General features: G+C 38.5%; 1 protein-coding gene across 4 annotated transcripts in view; it reads right to left on the minus strand.

Moving 5' to 3' along the window:
- Nucleotides 1-5906: 5906 nt before the first annotated feature.
- Nucleotides 5907-16040, minus strand: part of ptch1 (patched 1) — an 80238-nt gene continuing 70104 nt past the window's right edge. For 3 of the 4 annotated variants that reach the window (XM_031890958.1, XM_031890957.1, XM_031890959.1), the window contains 4 exons: nucleotides 12145-12244; nucleotides 11652-11903; nucleotides 10199-10730; nucleotides 5907-9774 (listed from right to left, as the gene is read on the minus strand). In XM_031890958.1, the coding sequence (XP_031746818.1) occupies nucleotides 10200-10730; nucleotides 11652-11903; nucleotides 12145-12244 (883 nt within the window). In that variant the 3' untranslated portion in view covers nucleotides 5907-9774; nucleotide 10199. Of the gene's footprint in view, nucleotides 9775-10198; nucleotides 10731-11651; nucleotides 11904-12144; nucleotides 12245-12422; nucleotides 12431-16040 lie in introns of those variants that run through there. The other variant, XR_004219665.1, reaches the window with a different exon arrangement.

Here is a 16040-nt window from a genome sequence, read left to right on the forward strand (position 1 = left end):
CGCTTCATAAATACAGCCCTTCATCCTAGACTTTACATATGCCTTGTCCTTATGTACACCTGCTCTGTCGGTATGTTCGCTTTTAAAAACGTCCCTTTTCTGTATTAACTAGCAGTTATGGCCCATACAGTCTAGGGAGGTTATTCAATCAGTTTACCTGTACTAAGTGGGCCTTTTTTTTGTTACAGTTTGCATGGAAATCTGATAATTATCCTTTATCACTGCTGCTGTTAAAACCAAATCCTTCTTTATGTTCAACAGCAATAAGATACCTGGAGGCATAGGACAGTGGGCAGGGGCTTCAAAGTTAAAACCTTCACTATATATTCAGTTCTACTAGACTAGAGAATGTGAAATAGTTAACCTCTCATTCCTTGCAGGAAGTTTGAGAAAGTTAATCTATGCCCTGTGGGAGGGAGGAATTCTCACTTGCCCAGGTGTATCCTGGGTATTTGCTTATTCCCTAGTCTATTAAAGGTCAATCTTAGCGGGGGGGAGGGGGGGCGCTTGCTAAAGTGTCTGAGGTAAACGGAGTCCTCATTACTGCAGGAGAAGATCAAACACTAATGGGATCAATCACCTTAGTAAAGCCAAGGACAGCAACTTTATTAGGGCTGTGACACACTGGGAGATTAGTCGCCGCGCAATAAATCTCCCTTGTCGCGACTAATCCCCCTGAAATACCATCCCACTGGCGAGAATGGAAATCGCTGGTGGGTGGCATACACTGCGCAGTGATTTGCCGAAGTTTCCTCTCAAGGCAACTTCCGTGACTTCGGCAACTTGCCGGTGGGATGACATTTCGGGGAGATTAGTCACCCGCGACAAGGGAGATTTGTCACGCAGCGACTAATCTCCCCATCTGTCACAGCCCTTATGAGGTTTAGGAAGTTCTTTAGCAGTTCTGTACTCCATGTCAGACCCGTGCCTCACTCAGGCCCATTGACCAGCAACCCAACCAGCACGCCCCCACCCCACTATGCCACAGACTTGCTACCCACACCCACAATGGGTTTACTTTCCACCTGACCTTGGGATCACAAGACTGGAAGTGACATCACTCCGGAGGTAGATCAACCAGGTAAAAGGAAAAATTGCTTGAACATGAAGGGTTGGCGAGAGGTCTAAGACGCGTTTCTGAACTGGATACCCATGTAGGGTACCTGCAGACTGCCTAAGCCAGTTGGTGTTTTTATCCCTGGGAGGCATACCCTATGGAAATTTAGTACATTGTTACTAGTGTCCTGATTGCTAGTGAATTACATCTTCACAGTATTCTGTTTCCTACCTTAATAGAGTAGTAGTGTTTGAGTACATCGAATCTGCCTGCCACATTGGATTCTAGTTGATCTATTTGCCTCATCAGGCTACAAAGAAAGTACCTATTTTTTTCATTTAGATGATCAATAAATGCATTGTTCATGGTTTACCTAATGAAAGAAATTGGTAATTTCCAAGTAATTTTCCAAGGTACATAAGTTACAAATTTCCAGTGGTTCTAAAGTTATTTGTACATATAACTGGTTGTAAAGACAGAATTTCTCAATCTCTTCCTATTCTCTGTCTTGGTGTTTTAGACTATTGAAATAATGTAGAAGATCCCCTGATTAAATGCCCAATAAGAAGTATGTAAGGCTAATTTCTTCTATATCTGTAGCAGGAAGGGAAATCATTTGGCCCCTTTCCATGGAGTTACAAGCCCTTGATCCAAAACAGCAACATTAAGCAAGAATAATTAATATACAGTGCATATTTAAAGCATGACAGGGGGATATTATGTAACAAATATGTTTGCAGCAGGGGCTGAAACTGATATACTGTGCTATACTACTATACTATGAAGCAAATTACACCTTAAAGATTATGGCTAGAAATGAGTTTACCCACAGATTTAGTTGCCCTGTATTAGTAATGCTTTATACCATGGCCACAGCAGCTACCTATCTCTGATGTTGTTAGGCTGTCTTTTGCCTGCCAGTGGCACAGCACATGCTCAGTGCGTTCTGGGCTGCTGCAGAGAAGCTAAGCTTAGGGTTCATCAGAAAAAATCAAAACATTAGAAGTAATTATGGAAACATGTGTCAAAGCAGCGGATGTTACAGGACTGATGAGCAACAATTAGTTACTGACAACAGACCAGAGTGAGTGAGCTGTGAATCAGCAAAAGATGGGGAGCTACTGGCAGAATCTTTAGAGGTACAGTACATTGCTTCAATGCTAAATGACTGTGGTGGTCAGAATCACAAAAGAAATGGTGTAAAATGTCTAGGGTAATTCTTTAAGTTCCCCTTTTATGTAGAGTTTGAGTGACTTGCTGCTACATCTCTAAAAAATAGATATTCATTGCATCCAAGGATACATTTGTGACACCTTAAAGGGAACAGAAAGAAGCAACACTGCTTTTATAATGTGTTAACTGGGCAAACCAGTCTAGGGCAGTGTTAAGTGATGAAGAAACACTAGAAATCTAATGGGAAATGCTGATTATAATTGGTGTACGTTCTTACCTGGCATGTACATATGCAGGTGACTAGTGCTGCCATGTGTGCCTGTCATTTGTGGCTGGAACAGCTGCAGGAATATTATTTATAGGCGGTCAGAACACTTGCAGGCACTTGTCAAGCTGCATCCAGAGCAGTTGCAAATGACCCCAGGGATATAAAATATAAGTCACTATTTGCTACCAGCACTGTTTTGGGTTCAAATCACAGATACATATCATCAGTGCTGCTATCAGCATTACATAAATAGTATTAGTGACCCAGTGCTGCTCTGGGCATTTGTTACCTACGTGCTCACACTTACAGCCATTAACCAGAGTGTTATGTCAAAGCTAGAGATAAGGAAAATTGTCAGAGAAGTTTGTCTGTTTCTTTGGGTGTTCTTTTTGAATTGGGACACTATGGCAAAATGCAACAAAATTATAAGGGACCATCCGCTTATCCACAATGATTTCGACAAGAACTTTTGGTTTAAAAAACATGGTGCTGTTTTAAAAAACAATCCTTTCCTAATATATTTCTAGGTAGCTCAGGTAGTAAGGGTTAGGGCACACGGGCCATAAATCTGCTTTTCTCAGCCCTGTGTTTTTTGGCAGGCCTGAATTTGTGGGCAGGCCACAAAGGCCTGGGCCTAGGGCAGCGAAGGTCTGGTAGCCGCATCTGCACTGGGGACTGGACTGGAGATTTGAATCTCCCACCTTCCCCAGTGCAGTGGAGCCAGTCAGTGGAAGAGTGGAGGCTCCCGACTAGGCAAGGCATGTGGCGCAAGCACACATTGGGAGGGGGGGGGGGGGGGCAGGAGATTCGAGCGGCCTAGGAGTGCCCCAGATCTAAATCTGGCCCTGTTTTTTTACACTTGGGTTGTTGCCATAGTTTTTAATGCAGGCACATGGAGGAGTGTAGGCAAGCAGGGCTGTGAGAAGTGGTTATATGCACCGTGTGCCCTTGCCCTAAGTCTATCATTTAAATGATGGTGCATAGTAAAAACTATTTCACAGATTGTGCTATAAATTCTACTAAAAAGGAGAGAAAGATATAGGCATAGTAGAAGGGATATGATGATACTGTTTGAAAATGCTCAAAAGCTAGACTGACCTATAACTTTTGCCTTTTATCTGATGTTTATTAGATGAGAATGCTATCTCTTCTGTTCCACTCCTGATCCTAAACGTTCAGCACAAAGCAGCTATCTGGGTTCTTGTTGTAACTGTAGGCAGGAGTATATGTGGGTTGGCTGGGTTATCTATATGGTATGTGGGTAGAGCTAGCTTATACAGTTGTATTTACAGTTTTGTTTATTGGCTACAAGTAGGAGGCTAGGTTATGTTATTAATATTTAGATTAATATTATTTATTTCTATAACAGAAATTACATTAGACTGTTTGTTAAGCATGAATCTAAATGGCAAGTCAGTGCAAGAAATGGTGGGATGAGTTGCATAACGTGTTTATCATAAACGTGACCAAAAATTGACCATGAAATTGGCAAAGCATTGCTCACATTCCTGTATCAGTGCACAGCTTTTGACTGCAGTGTTGAAATTCCAGCATGGAAGGAGGACATTTTATCAGTGAAGAAGGGAGAAATAATTGATCCCAGTCTAGCAGAATTTATTTCACACGTGAAGTAACGTTGAGCTGCAGGTTTAACTGTTCAGAAACACCTCCCAGGCCATTTCCATATTCTTTTAAAATTTGGTACAAATTATTTTTTATGTAAATGTAGTCTGATTTGTCTTTGGCTAAGATAATTAAAATATGTAGGATTCCAGTCTTTTATGTTTATCTAATAATGCATTTTCTTTAGGTGTAACAATTTAAATTGTGGTGTGAAAATAGAAATAATGTATAGTAAGTAGTCAATGCCATGGTTACAATTACCTTGGAATTAAAATGAACTAAAGTGGCAGGGTCTGATCTGGCGTCCATTTAATGGTGTGTACTCATATGCCTAATTTCCAGGTTTGCACCTTTAGGTTTTCTGGAGTATTTTCTAGTGTTCTCCCTACTCATGAGCCCATGAGTAGGGGGGACAACACCTGGCCTGTAGGTCTCAAGTTGGAAAAACCAGTCCCTAGACCTAAGATCATTAATCCAGAGTTTTTTTCTAGGATGGGAAGGCAGGAAACCAGCACTGTGTGTACCAAACACTGATATTTAACCACAGTTGTCTGAAACATGCATCCAGCTGTTAGTATTCAGTTATGGCCTTCGCAACCCTACTCTGATCTGGTTTTGTGCAGGAGTAACCTGGTGTGTGGTGCATCATATATGCCCTCTTTCCTGCTTTTGATGGTTCTTAAGGTGCCTTTGCTAAACTGCTATATCTTAGATCAGTGATCCCCAACCAGTGGCTCTGGGGCAACATGTTGCTCCCCAACCCCTTGGGTGTTGCTCTCAGTGTCCCCAAACCAGGGAGTTATTTTTCAATTCCTGACTTGGGGGCAAGTTTTGGTTGAATAAAAACAAGATTTCCTACCAAATAAAGCCCCTGTAAGCTGATAGGGTGCATAGAGGCCCATAATAGCCAATCACAGCCCTTAATTGGCTCCTCAATGAACTTTTATGGTGCTTGTGTTGCTCTCCAAGTCTTTTTACATTTGACTGTGGCTCACGAGTAAGAAAGGTTGGGATCCCTGGCCTTAGATCAATTAACCCCTAAAACACCCTATACAGACAGTGAACAAAGTAATGGCAGTACCCTATAATAGTGCTTACAGTAATAGCACTGACTTTATTGTAACATTAACGTTGCATTAATACTTTTTTGTAGCATAGACAATTTAGAAAATAAAACCCTACAAATCTTTAAACAGTTACAAGAGGGTAAACCGTTGGGTTTGTGAAAAATCCTACTTTGTTGATGAGAGCATTCTTTATTTTGGGTATCCACAGGAACTGTACCCAGGGTCATAACCAGGAACTAGGGGTAGGCAGAAAGAAGAGGCATGTGCTGAGGGCACAATGATGGGGGGGAGGGGCGAATCTGTGCCTGCCTTTCCCTAGGTTCAGCCCTTCTTTGTCTGGCACACCAAATCTGCCCGCTCACAGGTGTGCTGTTTTCACACTGAAAGGTGAATGGACACCACATGATGAAGGGGCAGTAAATTACTTGCAAACAGTATGGGGAAAATGTAATAAATAGGGATTTAGAATTACGGTAAATGGAATATAATGCACTGGCACATTCTTGGTTTTTACATAATATGTCCACTTTATGTCTGCTACTTGTCTAATAACCAGCAGCAGCGGCTACTCACCTTGCTTGAAGACAAACAACTGGTTGCAATGGGTTAGCAAACTCAAGGCGTTTCATAACATTACCCCATTAGTTGCCATGAATGGTTTAAATGGGTAGGCACAAACACACAACACGACCAAAAAACACTACCAGAGCAAAATGCGTAATCAATAAGTTATAATAATTTTTATTCATGTTAGAAATTCTATCAGTGTCTGAACAATATTATTTAGAGAGGCTGTACAATGTTCACTTTTCAATGTTTGCAAAAGAGGCAGAACCAGGTTACAAATGGCAACTCTCTCGACTTAACCCACTCAGTCAAGGGGCTGTCCACTAAACCCAAGTGTGTTTGCAGGTCAACCCATAATCATGAATAGGTTAAGCCAGCGCTAGGAAACATTCCATGCACTAACTATACCAGAATTAGAATCCCTCAATAACCTCTAGTAAAGGGATCGTAATTCTGAGACAGCAAGGCAGCCAACGTTTGCCTATTCCACGCTTATTTTGTTGTTTATAAGTGTGCGCTGTAACCAGGTTTCACTTCTCACAAGGGTACCAATACATATAAACTCTTTAAAAATATACTTCTGTCAAAAGACTTGATGACTACTATGTACACTACAAAAATAAATTTTCATATAAATAAATTATATGGCATACTTTTGTCTTTGTAAATGAAATGACACAAAACTCACAACGGCCACAGACGACGGCAGCTGGTGAGACCCAGTTGAATATTTTTTTTTCCTTTTAATTCTTTAAACTAAAAGCTATGAGTCCTTAATGTAAATGTCATATACTCTCTTCCTATTTAACATTAGTAAGCACTCTATACAAATACAATTCCATTAAAAGTAGAGCTGAAATAGTGTTTTCCAATAGTAAAATAAGAAAATCCCTGCATTGTTTTGTTATAGACTGGCATGAAAAATACTGCAAGAACACATTCCTATTATACAAAAAATATAAATAGTAATAAAAAAAAATCAAAACAAAACAGAAAAACAAAATTATATATATTTATATATATTTAAATTGCCAGCTACTGACTTCTCCTTTGCCAATGTGACTATGGGAGAAATAAAATGGTCTATACTGTGCAGAAGGCAGCAGACACACTAACAGGGAAGGGGGACAGATGGAGCAAAATTGTAAGGCTGGGATAATTCCTCAGTGCCTTGCCAGCTGTTTCTCACCTACTGCTCTTGGCATCTTCAGCAGGGGGGCTTAGTAACTTGGACTTAAGTGGTAACTGGGCCCAAACCTTCTGAAATCCCAGCCCTACGATGGATTGTTCTATACACAGAGAAGATGCAGTTCATGGTAGGGAGAGTATCTGTGCATGTTTGAAGATATGCACCTCCTCCTTCCATGAGAATCAGACTCTGCTGGCTGCTTTTTGTAAGGTAAAGCTACACAAGAAATGTTTTCACAATATTCTTTAAAGACTGATGGTGACAAACTACTAAAGCGTAAGTGGAAATTCTGCACGTATGCAGCACAGCTGCAGATACAGCTTGCTGAAAAGTACTAACTGGGAACATGGAGGAGTTATTTTGTACCATTGCTAATCACATCTGAATACTGCATTAGACTAATGACTTGCACTCAGCAAAGGCAACTCACTAGGAAGACAGTTATTAGGGTAATAACCATGGGGTGGGGAAGGGAATGTAGCTCTGTTGTTGTTAGCACCAAAGGTTTTAGTCTGTTTTTATCTAGCCCTGGGGTTTACAAAACTTGAATTCTATAAATAACAAAATGCCACACCTAGATAACAATATATCAATTTATCCAACCATGTGGTATTTTCTAGAGTCTACCCACCTCAGATCTAATAGTAAGCACAGCATACAGAAAGTAATGTACTGAGCCCAGTTCTCTATTATCTGACAGAGACCATAGAGAAAAGTTGTAGAGAGTCCTATACTAAATACAAAAAACTCAAAATAGTTTAGGTAATTTTTACCATTGACACCCAATAAATTGGCAGCTAAAACTAAATGAACAAAGGGCATGATAACTTTTACTCTCCTGCTCTACTCCCTGTGCTAAATACAGTAATGCTGGAAACAAAGGCAGCTGTGGAGTGTCAGTGTGCTTATGTAACAATAGCTTATATTGATAAGGAATAATGGCTACATATTGGAGTTGTACATTTTTGTGGCTTAATAGAGAAAATAAAAGTCTGAAGACAAGTGCCTAAAAACCTTTCAGCTTAAATCTTTTGTGACACAGGATAGCATTATATACCCTCATGGCACAATAAGAAATGTTACAGTATTCCAAGATTAAAAAAAAAAAATCATATTAAGACTGAAAATACAAAGGCCAAAATGGAAAAAAAAATAAACCAACCATATCTGTGTAGATAAAGGAAAGTTAGAGGTAGATAGAGCAACAGTTTATATTACTAGAGTCCAAGGAAAGCATATTAGCACCAACAAGTGTAAAGGAATGGGTGGGCTGAAGGCTACAGAAGACCTAAATCCTCTTTTGACACCTTGGATGTTGGAAGTGCTTAGTGCTTGATGCAGTGTGTTAAACATGTGGCTCCAAGCATAGTCGGGTCTAAAACCACTATGCTGTAGCTTACTAGAGCTGAAGAGCAACAACTTTAACACCCCAGAAAATATAAAGGCCAAATGTTGCTTACACTGTAGGTATGGGATCCCTTATCGGGAAAACCTGTTATCAAACAAACTCTGAATAATGGGAAGGCCATCTCCTCTGTTTTAAGCAAATGTTGTCTAATGATAAAATCATTTCCTTTATTCTGTAATAGATTAGTAACGTGTACTAAACTGCATGAATCCATGTTGGTGGCAAAACAATTGTATTAGATTTATTTTATGTTTAAGGTATTTAAGGTATGGTGGCCCAAACTACAGAAAGATCCCTTAGGCAACACGTAGCAGATTTTCAGCTTGCCGATAAATGCATGCCAAGAATTGGCCCCTATGTTTAAACCAGCGCTCTCATGGAGCAGATTTCATACATATTCACATATTTCAAAGCCGACATCTGTTCCACGGCAGTGGCCCCGGGTGAAGACAGAGAAGAGCGCACCGATTCAAGCATAGGCTTGACTCTTGGCCTGCGTTTATGTGCAGGCAGAGTATCTCTGCATTGCATAGCGTAAGCCTTAGCCTGGAAATCACCAGGTACCAAGCATTCCGGATAATAGATCCTATACCTGTAATGTTCTTCATTAATGCCTGCAACAACCATAGTCTCTGGTGTATAAGTGCTCTGGACAGAGGGAAAGCACTCCCAGCATCAAGGATTTACATAAACAAATAAAGAAAATGCAATACAGTGGCACAGACGGTACAACAGAAGACCAGTAAGTACAAAGAATTGCAAGGTTACAGGTATAATGAAATAAGCAAATTGTGAGGAATTCTTCATATCTGCCCACCTGAAAGCAAAGGAACCACGCATAGCGTGCCTGGAAGTTATTAGTATTACCACAGGGTTGTGATACAAACGTTTCCTATTTTGAGTGTCAGTGGGAGTGTGCATTGTGCTTGGCGTGCACCTCTGGCACACAAAACATTATCAGCTGTAACTGTATGTTTACACATATAAAATAAAACCTATTCATGTAAGCAATATTTGCATAGAATTATACATGTAAATTATACAATATTTTAAGCAGCAGAAAAAAAATACACAGATTTTCAGTTTCTAGATTAATCTTATTTGTGGCACAGGCCCTGTACACTAAGAAAAGGGAAATGTGTTTGCCTCATCTGTTAAAAGGACTAAAAAATAATTATTATAATAATAATAACAATAATAAAATAATTCAACAATTATTCTAACTTTACAATGTTCTCTTGTATATTACATATGTATACACCTTTTAAATATTTATAGCAATATTTTACACATTTATACAACAGGTTACAGTAACAGTGAACTGATGCAGCATGTCCTTTATATAAAACATCCAGCAGCTTTCTTAACCAGTCTGGAAATTCATTCCCGTCTTTGGCCATCATGATTCAGAATGGATAAACCCTGTAAAAATGATCAAAAATAAATACATTTGTCTCGGTGAATGATGAATGCAAGGATTATGGAACATATGGTAAAGTGTATACAGTTTGTAAATGTACCTATGACTAAGGGCAGAACGCCTGAGATGCATAAGGCCCCAGCCTTGTTCTCCTTTGTAAGCAGAGCAAATAGATATATATTATTTTTTTTTACTGGAAAATTGTGCTGCTGTACACTATATTTTATGGCATAGTTTCAAAGCCAGATATCAATGTGTGCCACTGATCAAGTGTATGGTATCTGCCTTGTGCCTGAGAAGCTGCAGCCTTCTTGGATATGAGAGGCATGGCAACCATAGGTAAAACAGGATAGTAAAAATACATGGGCATGCATATAAGTGTGTTCTTTACATTTCCTGACAAGATACTCATGGCAATCAATTTACCTTATTTTGAGGCATTTCCCTGTGTCCTTTCTTCGCATTCAACATCTTGCAGCTCTATTACTTCTACTTTAGAGTCCCTTCTTTCATAGCGTACATTAAAAGGCACATGAGGGTCCTCAAAATGTCCATGGTCATTTTCGTGGTAACCACCATAAAAGGGGTAGCTACCATGGGAGCTGTGGCTACACACAGAAGGGTGCACAGCAACAGTAACTGAAGCAGAGGCAGTCACAGTAGTAATAGGTTGACCATATGCAGGCACTGAAGCACCTCCTGGAGCAAAGGCAGTTTTTCGCATGTTATGGGAGTGGGATCTGTGCCCTGATCTGTCCCTGCTGGTACTAGGACCAGCATGCTCTTCAGTAGAAGATGCAAAGGCATCTCTGCGAGGTCTGTATGGAGGTGGCCTTGATCCTTCTGTTGAATCCCATCTCTGGTTCCTATTGGATCGCCATTGTTGTTGAGTTCTGGGTTCTTGGTTGGGTGGTGTGTTTTGATTTGGCGGATTATGCCTATTGTTCTGTTGTACAGCCTATGGATAAGAATATATATGATCAGTCCTGGAGACAAAGGATCAAACATTCCACTTAAAACACAATCACCAATTGTATGTAAAATTCCTAATACATTATAGTTAGACCATAAAAACAAATATTACTGCTTATAAAAATATACATTTATTCTGCCAGTGGCTCCAATGAAAACATTATTATTATATAGTGAATAATGTACACCCACACTGTAAAATATATGGATATTATAAGTCATATAAAAGCAAAAGGCTGAATACTTTTATACAGGTCATGGAATGCAGAGGTAACAACAGGGTGGGTACATTATTTATTATAAAACACAAGTTTAAGTGAGTCTGTGATGGGAATTACTAAGCACTGATCATAACAGATGATATCACTAAGCACCATTTATAAGGATAAAAATTACAAGATATTCATGGCTCTTGTGTATTATAATAAAAAAAATATATATTTTACAATACAAATGAATGAAGCCAATGGAAACTCTACTAAAAAATATTTTTTTGCATAATGCGAGACTTGTAAGCAACTTTTCAAAATACATTGGGGCTCATTTATCAACAATGGGCAAATTTGCCCATGGGCAGTAACTCATAGCAACCAATCAGTGATTAGCTTTTTTCAGCCAGCTGCAGGTAGAACAATGAATGCAACAATTTGATTGGTTGCCATAGGTTACTGCCCATGGGCAAATTTGTCCAGTGTTGATAAATTGATAAATGACCCCCATTGATTACAAATAATTTATAGTTTTCAGATTTTTAGTATACGTTTAAATTCTCTAACTACTACACAATGTAGCAGCAGTCAGCTATATATATATATATATATATATATATATATATATATATATATATATAGCTGACTGCTATTATACACACACACAAAGAGTGAGTAATACAGTTGGAGGCACATACAGTGGACCGTGGAAAGGCTGGATTTCTTCTGGCTTCCAGGAAGACTTGATTTGTTGATGCTCTGGAACACTGCTGGGAATCATACTGATGAAGCTCCTCACTGATTCCTGATACAGTTGTCTGAGAACTATATTCTGAATCTGAGGAATCAGACCCATTCTGCGTCGGTCTAGGATGCACAGGGAATCTTACAATATTTGGTGGTGGCTCTTGAGGAAACTCAAGTCTATCTCTGCCATTAGTTGGAGAGACCTACAAAAAAGTGTTACACATTTTATTTCAGCAGGACATATTTTACATTAATATCTATATAATATGCAAACTAAATTATGTTATATATTGGTTGTATGTGATGTCACCAAAGGTGCAAAGTGATGTCAACTGTGTCACATGGCTCATTTAAACTTTTGTATTATAAGAAATAACACAAGCTCATCTTAACCTGGACAACATTAAACTTGTACAATTATGGCATTATAGAGCTGTTACAAACCTCAGGATAAGGCCCAAAATAAGACAGAAGTACAGGAAGTAGCACCAAGCCGTTTAATACACCCAAAAGAGTTAAAATTGCCAGGACAGCAAAAAAGTACCTAGGAGAAAAAAAAATGTTGGTAAGTATCTTAGCTCAAACAGTTTCAGATATTAGATGAGATTGGTAGTGTGTAATACAAACAACTAAATTGACTTATAAAACATGCAAGAAAAAAAATACACAAAAATCACACATTAGCACAAAAGAACATATTTATAGAAACTTTTTATTTTTACCTTGAATGCTACTTTCCCAAATTCAAAGAGTAGTTAAAAAGAAAAGAAAAGGGTTATATTGTTAAACAATAAGAAAGTTTCAATAAATTGCAGCTATTCATTGAGGTGCAACACAAAGCAGAAAAAAAAAATATGGAATCTGAAGTGAATACGGGCAAAAGAATGAGAGCACAAATACAATACCAGCCCCTCCTCCACTCTCCCCATTAGTGAGAGCCCAGAAGATGGAAACAAATGAAGGAAAGGAGTAGAATTTAAACTATTTAGTCTACAAGGGGAAAAGGCCACTTCTCCAAGTGGTTAATCCACTGTGAAATGCTCATAAGACCTACTGCACAATTTCTAATTAAATCTCTTTTTTTTTTATCATTTTTATCATTATTAAATTCTGTTTCAGTCAAGCTCCTTATGCAATCAGTGTATTACACATTTACTATATTATTATACAGTTGTTTTTTTCAAGAAAGGAAATCAGGTTTTTGTGAAAGAAAAATGCTTTACATTCTGTGGTATGCCCCAGCGCGGTTCAGAGCAAAAGGTTCCACAATGGCTGAGCTGCATTGCAGGCTAATCTTTTGTTGATCAATTTAGCATCTCTGAATACTCTTGTTTTGAGTCAGCCAATTCAAACATAAAGACTGCAGTAATGGGTGGGGGGGATGCATAAATGGATGTGGTTTCCCACCACTAAGACTTACAGTCAAGGATTACTTAATAATACCAAAAAAGTCTCTTAACCAGCTTTAGTCCTTTACTCCTGCGCCTTCCAGCTGTTGCAAAGTACAAATGCCAGAATCCTGGATGGCTAAAAGTTACAACAGTTAGAGGGCCACAGATAGCTGCTTTACTCTACAGCAGTGTCCTACCACTGTTTCTAAGTAATTAAGCAATTATCCAGTATAGCACACATTTCTCAACTGGTTTATTTAAAAAAAAAAAAAAAGTTCTATATATATATATATATATCTATAGATCTCATTTGGGCAGTCTGGGGGCCATAAATATCCTTGGTTCACAGCAATGAACCCAAAGCCACCAGTTGGGCAGCCCTGCTCCAAAGGAGAGCTTTTACATTTTGTAGGTTTGCCATCAAATTTTAGGTAATGACACTGAGAACCAGCTTTTAGTCGCTAATAGATTTATAACAATGCATACTGTAAATCTCAAATTAAGTTTTTTTTTGTTTGTACAAATCCAGAACAGGGGTTAACGGGACCTTGGTACTAGTCAAAGTCTTGTTTTCCAATGTGTTTTTTTAAACATCACAACATACAAATATCCCTGGTTCTGTAAACATCTGAGAAAACTCCATTAGTACTATCAACAACCCAATGTCTTCCTTAAATCTAAACAAAGCAGAACTTGAGACTGAGATTTGTATCAACAACAGGCCTCAGAAACATTTGCATGTCATCCATCTTACACTTGAATAAACAATATGATTATATTGCTGTCTACTTTGCATATACAATGCCTCTTAATTTACTCTGTTCTTAGTGGAGTTGATTGCTGAGCTAATCTTTCTAAATGTCCAAAAGCTCTGGAACACTGGTAATCCCCTGGAACAAGGGAACAACTTTTCATCAATCTACATCCACCCTGGAAAAAACAAAGACGAAGGAGGCCAGATTTGACATCAGTTCTAAAAAATAAATGATCCACCTACATTTGTTAAAGGAAAACTATACTGCTGAACAATGTAGGTCTCTATAAAAATATATTGCATAAAACATCTCATATATTAAACCCTGCTTCATCTAAATAACCCATTTAATAAAAATGTGCTTTTTTTAATGTTAAGTATGTTCTATTGGGTACTCCTTACATTTTAAGTACTTAGGGCCACCCCCTGGGCTCATACGATTCACGGTGTGCACCAACAAACCAAGAGCACACATACATGTTACATGGACAACGTTTTTTACTATAACACTTCTACCTGTTATAGTTAAAGCAGCATTATTTCCTGTCAGGTAGATGAAAATGGTGGCTCAAGGTAAAAGATGTAAAAGGGCAATATTTACAGATTAAATTATACAAGAATAACCGTTACAAATGAAATATTTACAATACTATTTTTCCATGTGAGAAATGTTTTAAAACAAATTTGTTATATTTAGTAAACTATTTATTTTGAAACTGAATTTATACATACACACTATACAGTAGGAATAGCAAAGATTCCGAAGATAGTGTTTTCTCCAAGCACTTCTGAAACTTTACTATGTCCAACAACACTAGATAATTAAGGTTCAAGTGTAGCTTGAAACAAAAACTTGTTCTCTGTATATCCATGTGGCTAGACCAATGTAAAACCATTACTTTTTAAACTCTGCCTAGCGTGACAGATAGCCAGATCCTCCAATCTACTATGCTCAATATTTCTCTTATTTTTATACACTGTTATTGTTACCCTTCCTCCACCAACCTTGGTTTGCCTTCCAGGCTTATTCTTGGGTACCACAACAATCTGCCACAATGAACCACTGTTACTTCTGAGATTAGTCATTTTCGAGAGCTCCACAGGTTGTTTGGAGTAAAAAGGGATCTATTTCACAGCACTTATCAAATTCCCTTCAAAAGAAAACCTCCTCTGAGCTGACAAACTTACATTCTTAATTAAATCCACAAGAAAACAGTCCCCCTTTTAATTCTCTGCAGAAACCTACAAGTTCTTTATGTTTTCACCAGAGACTCCTGATAAATATACTGCTCATACAGACTTTAAGAAAGCCATCACAATGTTATTATGAGAAGCTCACTCCATTTTATCAGCTTCGTACAAAACACATCTCCAAACAAAGTGTAGTTCCCATGGGTTCTGTATTTACACAACTATTTGTTTTATAGAAAACCAGGAGTATGATTTAAGAACCATGAGGAATAAATTAAAGCTAGAGCTACGAAGAGAAATATTAATAGAAAAGCTGAACTTAAAAAGAAATTGCTGTAATGATATACATGAATTAAAACACATGAGAATACATACACACATACATTTATGACTGACTGATAGACAGAGGACATGCAGAATTATAATAGAAATTCCAACATTATGACATTAAAATGTATTGCATTAGTAATTTCCATGTTAAAGGGGGTCTATCATCAAAAAGACAGCAATGTGTGTAATTAGTTCGCCACCTCCCGCAGTCCTCCTGTTGAGTTATTGGCTAATGCCAGATATGGCTGATTCTCAGCTGGTGGATAAACACAGGCTGAGAATCAGCCCCTACGCTGGCATCAGCCTTTCACTGTGCCTGAACCCAGAGCCATTGTCTTGGCCTGGGGGCAAGGCACATGGAGTGGATTTCGGAGCCAAAACGCATACTTGTGTGTTTTGGTGCTGAAACGAACTGTGTGCCCGAACCTGGGCTGGTGCAATAGATCTGAGTGCAGGCACAAGGAGAGGCTAATGCCAGCTTAGGAGCTAATCTTGTATGAGAAAAACAAGAAGGAGCACCTGATGTTAATGGGGCCAGTTACAGATGGTTAAAACTGGTTCATAACTGCAGCAGGGACAGCTCCCTGTTTTTAGATGGTCTGTACATTGGGGAGTTGTAAGGTTTCTTTTATACCTTTTTTCAAACCTGCTTGATTGACAATTGGGCAGTTTTT

Source organism: Xenopus tropicalis, chromosome 1 (assembly GCF_000004195.4).
Source record: "Xenopus tropicalis strain Nigerian chromosome 1, UCB_Xtro_10.0, whole genome shotgun sequence".
Taxonomy (NCBI): domain Eukaryota; kingdom Metazoa; phylum Chordata; class Amphibia; order Anura; family Pipidae; genus Xenopus; species Xenopus tropicalis.